Here is an 8,501-nt window from a genome sequence, read left to right on the forward strand (position 1 = left end):
TTTTTTTTTTTTTTTTTTTTTTTTTTTTTTTTTTTTTTTTTCAGGTTCTTGTAATTTAAATCGTATTGTTAAAATGACAGGATGGTCAGTTTGAGGTTTTACCTTTCTGTGTCCCTGCCCCACCACCACACATCCCGTCCTTCTCTCAAAACCCCATTTTGAGTCTAAAAATAAAGAGGGAGATGTATAGAAATGAAGCTGAGTTAAAAAGGATGATGAGATGGAGCTGGATATTGACTTTGAAGCCAAGTTAAAGTCAAGGTAAAGTTTGCACCTACAGGAAATCAGAGATGACTTTTTTTTTTTTTAAGGATTTTATTTATTTGACAGACCGCAAGAGAGGGAACACAAGTAGGGGGAGCCGGAGAGAGACACACAGGCTCCCCACTGAGCGGAGAGCCTGATGTGGGGCTCTGTCCCAGCACCCTGAGCCATCCAGGCGCCCTTTTTTTTTTTTTTTTTTGATCAAGGTAGAAAGCAAGAAGATACCATGTCAGTTAACTGACTGACTCTTGTTGATAATGTTACTTTTGAGTCTTAGTGATACTTGTCATGTGACCTCATGACCCAGATGGAAAAGAATTTCATGGTGTTGCTATCAATCCAAATCTTGTGGGGGTTTTTCTGATTTTTAGAGCTTACTGGAAAACTCTCAGCAACACCTGTGCAGGGGGGAAGAAAATCTGTTCCTGTAGCCCCTGTGTATATCTGCTTTGGTCCTTTTATATTGTGTGGTGGGGGTCTTCCATAATTTATGACCTTGAAGTTGCCAAAGGATAACTGTTAAGAAAGGAAATTTAATAGCCAAGGACTTGTTTTCTTCTCTCCCATTACTCATTGTTGGCTTAATGAGTAAAGAACAAGCTAGTTTGGGTTTCAGGATGAAATAGCACATTTCCAAATTATGTTGACCTCATTTCTGAGAGCACATCACAGGGCTGAGGGAGTCTAAAGTAGCTTTTCAGAAAGCTGCGTATGATTTCTTAAGTGCATTAAAACTATCTCTCAGATAACCATAATTATAAGGTGGCTGGAATCTGAGATAGAATTGGCTGGGACTCTAAATACATTGCCCGTCTTCTCACTTTGTTCCTATATCACAGTAACTCCTCAGTCTCCTGACATGGGATCAGCTCACTAGGTTTAATAAGTTTGAGGAGAGATGAGCTAATTTTCCAGAAAGATCTTCAATAAAGCTAACTTTAAAAACTGTCTAGCCCTACCCCCCTGTTTCTCTGTGCCCTCGTTACTTCCTGTCTTATTAAGTGGGGTGACCTATAATGTATTTTAATTACGAACTTACATGGGTCTCAAACTTGAGATAATTTCTTTTTTTTTTTTTGGAGAGGTTGAGGTTCTTTAGTCAGTTATTTTCTCTTTGTCAACAGAATAAAGTCTTTAAATAGCATTTAGAGATGAGCATGTAAACAGGGATTCATTATGTGTGCTTTCCGTGTGTTGCTTTCTACCCAATGTGTTTCCTGTTTTTCCAGATTTCTCTTTGCCCTGCCCTTTCAGCCTTTCTCAGCTAGGCCCCGCTGCTCTGAGGGGCATTTGCCATATCACCCATTAAACCTACTTGTAACTGTTTCCTTTTTTTCCCCTTGGGCCAGGTCGGGGGATGATAGGTCGGGGAAGAGGGGGCTTTGGAGGTCGAGGCCGAGGCCGTGGACGAGGGAGAGGCGCCCTCACTCGCCCTGTGCTGACCAAGGAGCAGCTGGACAACCAGTTGGACGCGTACATGTCGAAAACAAAAGGACACCTGGATGCCGAGTTGGATGCCTACATGGCACAAACAGATCCAGAAACTAATGACTGAAACCTGCCCACCCTCCTGTGAGAGACTCTTGTTCAAAAGTCACCACATCTGTAAATACCCTTGAGATAACAGATGGAGAAGAAACCTGAATGATGCTGGAAGGACCTATCGCGATAGGCCATGGACTTAACTTGCCACCAGTTTGTGCATTTAGTGTGTTCCTTTTACTTTTTTGATACTGTGTTGTATGAAACCCTTTTTTCCTCTGACGTGGGTTTTGTTTTGTTGTGTTTGGGGTTTTTCCCCCCATCACTCTGACTTCTCTTTGAACATGAATGTGGCGGACTCGTGGCTAGAACACCCTCTTCTCGTCTCTGTGTCCACGTGAAAAAGCCCCAGAAAGAGCCCATCAGTGTTCCTTCCTGATGCCTAGGTTCTGTTCTACATGACCTTTAATAGCCTCTTAGAAGTGTTTAGAAAATGTGCAGCTCAGAAATGAATTCTGCCACACTGTGTACTACATCAGTGTAGTAAATTAGGGACACTGACATAGCCACAGGGTCACGTAACAGGTTACACTCGGTAACACCTGATGTGATTAAAGTCACTTCTGTGTACGTTGACACCACATGACGAGTGCGCTGGGCTGACGAGTGCGCTGGGCTGCCGGATGTGTGCGCTTCCTACCCTGAAATGAGGCCTACAAGCTTTGCTCTTGGCTTTGTATCGTGTCCTAAGCTACTGTCAGGATGGCTTACACCTGCAATAGAGAGGAAATGGCCATTTGGTTTGGCAGATGCCTCGGAGAAGGGGATAGCATGATGACAGATACCTTCTAGGAGTCCAAAGATGCCGTGCTGGAATGCTATTGTCCTTGTGTTTATCCCAAACCTGGGCTTCTCCATTCAGTTGCTTTGTTTGGCCCTCTTTTTCCCTTTGAAGTTACAAGTTCAACCATATTCTGTCAACTGTTCAGTTTTCAGTGGAATCTTGTATTTCTGGTTCATCATAACAAGAAATTGTTCTCAAATCTAGTCAGGACTTTTTTTTTGGTTGGGCTCCTTGAAATGCTCTGGTCCCTATGACAATATCATGACCTACCTCTTGTGGAATTCAGAGTCCTTAAATTCATAGGTATATTAAAATCAAGGGGCGGTGCAGGTAGAGTTAGGACCTTGAGCCAGGAAGCAAAGAATTTGCCGAGTAAGTCTGGCAGAAAGGTGATTAACCCCATAAAAGAATGTTCTGGCCTGTTTGGGCCATAGGAAGCTCCAGCGTAATGATCTTTGGCACTATTCTGGACCCTAACACCAGTGGGTCTTTTCCCTTATTCTGTGGGAAAGAACCTAACCACCAACCAAACCAGTTGCCAGTGAGATACATGGTTCCCTAAACTGTTGGGAGGTGTGTGTGGCACGCTGAGATGGAAATTTTGGTCAAGACAGCCCGGACCTGAGTCCTATCTGTATGACTTGGGCTTCTTAGCCTCTGGATTGTGAGGCAAGTGGTTTAGTCCTATGGAAGAGAGAGATTGAGAAGACCAGGTAGTGGTAGAGACAGAACCATACTTTTAAAAAATTGACTTGATCTGGTTTCCAAGTGTGTTCCACGCATTTCTGTTTATTAAAAATGGACTGTGAGGCTTGAGGTCTTCAGGTCAGACGGGTGTTAGTATATAATTGAAAGGGGTGGAAAGTGTTTTTATTTGGGCAAGGCAAGTTGTGAGGATAGTCCCTTAGGTAGACCCAGACTCTGGTCCACTGTCAAGACTTGTGAGGGAGGTGCTGCTCAGCAGTGGACAGGGTACCATTTGCAAACAATATCCACTGGTTACATCAGGCACTTCCAGGACACCTTTGGGAAGGAAGGAGAACTGCGGGTTGAGTAGGGCCCTTACCCTCTTGACACAACTTTGGGTGACCCATCTCTTGGAGTTATTACACAGTCCTCGTAGGTAGGTGCATGCCCGCAAATAGGACAATTTATTTCAGAGCGAGCAGAAGGCAGGGGGAGGAGAATCCAAGCAGACCCCTCTGATCACAGAGTACCAGACCATTCCAGGACCTGAGCTGAAACAGAGTCAGACACTTAAACTGAGCCACCCAAGTGCCCTGATCTGGTGGCTTTGATCAGGGCACTGAGGTCCTCTAAGAAAAAGATTCATAGAAGGCTTTGAGGCATATGTGAGGAAAAGGGAACATGGTGAAGGGGAGGGGTCGCAGTGCCCCACACACCTTTCTGCCCATGTTCCCCCTTCTCTTATTGCAGATAGCCCCACATTTGACTGTGTCAGGGTGAAAGCAAAACGTTGAGGGAGTTGGGAAATGGAAGAGCAGGACACTGGAATGGGGGCACTGGGCCTCCCTGCACTGCCTTCCAATTCATTGATGGAATTCACTTGGGAGGTTCATTTCAGGGCAGTCCTGAATGTTTCCATCCCCTGAGCCCGAGAAGAGAAGGGTGAGGGGGGCTCTGCTGAGTGTGGTTTAGTTGCTCCCTCATAGGTCAGCCTCTTCTATCCCAGACTGCCCCTTCCCAGGGTGCTTCCAGCCCCAGCATCCTGCTGACTCCAGGCTCCTCTTGCCCACAGGTGACCGTTGGGAGGACTTGCCCCATGTCCTCTACACCCATCTCTTGCCGTGGAGTGAGCTAAGACCAAGTTGGGGCTGCCGTCTCCAGCATCTGCGTGAACCCTGAGGTGGGCGGGGCAGGGGGAGGGGAGCTCCAGTATATCCATCCTGCCTCCAGAAGAAGTTCATTCCCAGTATTGGGCACAAGGAGCTCCAAACCAACCTCAGGCCCTCCAGGCCCTCCTGCTGCTCACGGCCATTCTCAGCATCTCCTGAGCCCTATGCCCATCCTATGCCTGATTCTTCCACCTTCACTCCCAGCTGAGTGTCCAGAGTAGAGAGGGGCATGGAGGTTGACCCCTGTTCCCGGGTCAGCCTTTCACTCAACCACCATCTGCCGAGGGCCTGCCATGCAGACACTGACAAGGTGCGGTTTGTTAGGAGCCTTAGGGCCCCGGCTGGCTCAGTAGAGCATGTGACTCTTGATCTCAGGGTTGTGAGTTCAAGCCCCACTTTGGGTGTAGAAATTTTTTTTTTTAAGGTTTTTTATTTATTCATTTGACAGATCACAAGTAGGGAGAGAGGCAGGCAGATAGAGGTTCAGGAAGCCGGCTCCCCACTGAGCAGAGAGCCGGATGCGGGCTCAAGCCCAGGACCCCGAGATCATGACCTGAGCGGAAGGCAGAGGCTCAAACCACTGAGCCACCCAGGCAATCCTAGAAATTTTTTAAACAAAAATTTTTTAAAGAGGGGCGCCTGGGTGGCTCAGTGGGTTGAAGCCTCTGCCTTCGGCTCAGGTCATGATCTCGGGGTCCTGGGATCGAGCCCCGCATCGGGCTCTTTGCTCAGCGGGGAGCCTGCTTCCTCCTCTCTCTCTGCCTGCCTCCCTGCCTGTGATCTCTATCTGTCAAATAAGTAAATAAAATCTTTAAAAAAAAAATTTTTTTAAAGATTTTATTTGAGAGCATGAGGGAGAGAGAAAGCACACAAGCAGGGTGGGGGGTGTGCAGGAGGAGAGGGAGAAGCAGATTCCCCGCTGAACAGTAATCCCAATGCAGGACTAGAGCCCAATATGATGAGACTTGATCCCAGGACACTGGGATCATGACCTGGGTTAAAAAACAAAAAAAAATTTAAAAGGAGCTCATGGCACTGCGGAGAAGAGATTGGTGAGCTAGAACTTGAAAGTCAAGGGACAGTTTGGGGTGCCTGGGTGGTTCAGTGGGTTAAGCATCTTTTTTTTTTTTTTTTAAGATTTTCTTTATTTGATGGCACAAGTAGAGGAAGTCGTAGGCAGAGGCAGGGGGAGAAGCAGGCTTCCAACTGAGCAGGGAGCCTGATGAGGGGCTCAATCCCAGGATCCTGAGATCATGACCCGAGCCCAACACAGACACCTAATCAACTGAGCCTCCCAGGCATCCCAAGCTGCTGACTTTTGATCTCAGTTCAGGCCTTGATCGGGGTCATGAGTTCAAGCCCCACTTTGGGCTCCACACTGGAGCCTACTTAAAAAAAGAAAAGTCAAGGGGAAGTTTGACGCAGAAAGGGGAAGAATCTCCCAAGTACAGAGAACAACAGTACAAAGGTACAGAGGCCTAACTGTGCTGCATGCTGGGGAGTGCGTGTTCCATGGGCCTCCAAGTCAGGAGACACGACTGACAAGATCAGGTAGCCCAGAGCCTGTCGCCAGAGAGCCTGGGCTTCATGCTTCAGGCGGTGGGGAGTCACGCGGATTTTCAAGGGAGCCCGTGGGAGACGCGGATGGGCCGGCGGGAGTCGGATTGCCGGAGGGGGCCTGAACCTGGGCCAGCGCAGGGTGGCTGCAGAGAAGGCCACACCCTCAGCGGTTTCCACGCGGCCATCTGGGTGTCTGTCAGACATGAGAAGGCAGACGGGGTGGCCTCAGTGAGCTGCCAGAGGCAGCCCGGCATGTGTAGCTCCCTGTCCCTGGGACGCCCCCATGACGGCTGATCTGGAACCATCCAGTCCAGCCTCCACCATAGCCTCCTTCTCCCCAAGGTGCCAGACCTTTCCTCCCCTGTGACGAGCTTCCGGGGACCTCCCCCTGCAGCTCCAGCAGCCGGGCTATGCCCAGACCAGGCCCTGTAAGTGGGGCCTGAGAGGCTGGGACCTGGGACGAGAGCCTGGCCTGGCCTCTGGATCCCCTCTCCTTTTCCCGTGGGTGGCCCCATCCATCCCTCTGAAGACCCAGGACCTTTCCCGCCGATCCCCCAGGCAATGTGGGAAGAGCAAGGGCCCCCCACCCCCAGCCTCTGTTTCCCTGGGCTCTGGGGGCCTCTTAATGATTCACTCCCTCCCCACAAACACATACAAACTTGCCACAATGGGGGCGTATCGTCTGATTTCTGACCCAGGACCTTCTCCAGCACCATCTCCAGCCTCTTGTTTTTTTTTTAAGATTTCATTTTTATTTATGACAGAGATATCAGAGGAAACACGAGCATGGGGGAGCTGGAGAGGGAGAAGCCAGCTCCCCGCCAAGCAGGGAGCCCGATGTGTGGCTCGATCCCATGACACCAGGATCATAACCTGAGCGGAAGGAAGACAGCCGGTGACTGAGCCCCCCAGGTGTTCCCATCTCCAGCCTCTTAATAGGAATCTCCACACCTCCAGGATCCTGATGTTCTACCTCCCATTTTTACATGGTCATGACAGTAGGAGAGATGTTCAGGTGCCAGCTGGCTACCCTTTACTCCTGCCTGGGTGGGCTTTCCACCTGCTGCACCATGGGCTGACTAGGGAGGGCCCTGACTGAGCACATGGCCCAGGGGTAAAGGACAGCAGGAGAGGGGGACGCTTCCGGGTGGAGAGGGAGGCGAGGACAGCTCTGGGGCCGGTGATGGTGACAGCCGTGCTCAGTCGCGGTCCTCTTACTGTGCAGGGCAGGCAGGCCAGCAGACCTGGGGTACATAAGGTCCCGGGAAACCTGTTTTAGAAGATTCATTTGGTTCTCTATTTAGCTTCATTTATTAGATTTCTTTACCCTTTAGTGTAAGGTGACTATTGGCTTAAGATTTAAACATATCTATGGTGTGATCTTGGGGTTTATAATAAGAAATATGTATTTAGGGCGCCTGAATAGCTTAGCTGGTTAGGCACCTGCCTTCGGCTCGGGTTGTGATCCCATCGGGCTCCCTGCTCTGCGGGGAGCCTGCTTCTTCCTCTTCCTCTCCCTTTGCCCCCCCCCCCCTCTCTGAAATAAATAAAATCAAGAAAGGGAAAAGAGGGAAGGAAGGAAGGAATGGATGGGGGAGAGGAAGATGTATCTGGTCTTCTCCTGGCACAGAACTCCTAAAACCTGGAAAATTCTTGTGATGAGAGCGATAAAGGGCCTATTGTTCTGTTAAAAGCCCCAAGGTAGCCTAAAGTGGGAGGCTGATCACCAGGGAACCAGCCCTGTGTTGGGACCTCCAGTCCCCTCGTCCCATCCACACCCCAGCCTCCAGGAGAGAGGGGCTGGAGGTCCCATCCCCAGTGGCCAAGGAAGCCATCACGTCTGGGTAATGAAGGACGGGGTTCAGGGAGCCTCAGGGTTGGTGAGCGCATGGGGAATTGGGGGGACCGGGGCACCCAGAGGGCCGGATGCTCTCTGCTCCTTCCCACACGTACCTGCCCTCTGTGTCTCTCCCACCTGCTCCTCCTGAGCTCTGTCCTTTCCCAATAAACCAGCATCCTAGTAAGGAAAATGCTTCTCTGCCATCCAAGAGTCGCTGTAGCCAATGACCTGCACCCACGGAGGGGGTGGTGGGACCCTCCAGTCTGCACCCGGTCAGCCAGAGGCACAGGGGACAAGCTGGGCTTGCAGCTGGTGTCTGAAGGTGGGGAGGCGGTCCTGTGGGACTGAACGCGTCATCTGTGGGATCTGACGCTGTCTCCGGGGAGGTGGTGCAGGAATGGAGTTGAATTCTCAGAACCCAAAAGACACAGTGATGGGAGGTGGAGTTGGAAAGCTATCTGGAAGTCTTGGGTGAAACAGGATGGGACAAAAGGCAGCGGACAAAGCTGAAGCTGACACCTGCGGAACCTCCCCACCACGTGACTTGTGTGACCTTCCTCAGGCACTCCTGGCTGCCCTAAAGGAAAAACAGATAGTTACCTTGTAGAGATCACAATCCTACAAGACCTGAGCCTCCCTCAGAAAGGAAGAAGCT

At 50.0% G+C, this 8,501-nt stretch overlaps 1 protein-coding gene across 4 annotated transcripts in view; it reads left to right on the plus strand.

Annotated features, from left to right (window-relative positions):
* LOC111138899 (chromatin target of PRMT1) overlaps positions 1–2,793 on the plus strand; it is a 9,360-nt gene extending 6,567 nt beyond the window's left edge. For all 4 annotated transcript variants that reach the window (XM_022490874.1, XM_022490875.1, XM_022490877.1 and 1 more), the window contains one exon: positions 1,614–2,793. In XM_022490874.1, coding sequence (XP_022346582.1) covers positions 1,614–1,819 — 206 coding nt within the window. In that variant the 3' untranslated portion in view covers positions 1,820–2,793. The remainder of the gene's footprint in view (positions 1–1,613) is intronic.
* The last annotated feature ends 5,708 nt before the right edge of the window (positions 2,794–8,501 follow it).

Source organism: Enhydra lutris, unplaced genomic scaffold, assembly GCF_002288905.1.
Source record: "Enhydra lutris kenyoni isolate GAN:26980312 unplaced genomic scaffold, ASM228890v2 scaffoldscaffold94, whole genome shotgun sequence".
Taxonomy (NCBI): domain Eukaryota; kingdom Metazoa; phylum Chordata; class Mammalia; order Carnivora; family Mustelidae; genus Enhydra; species Enhydra lutris.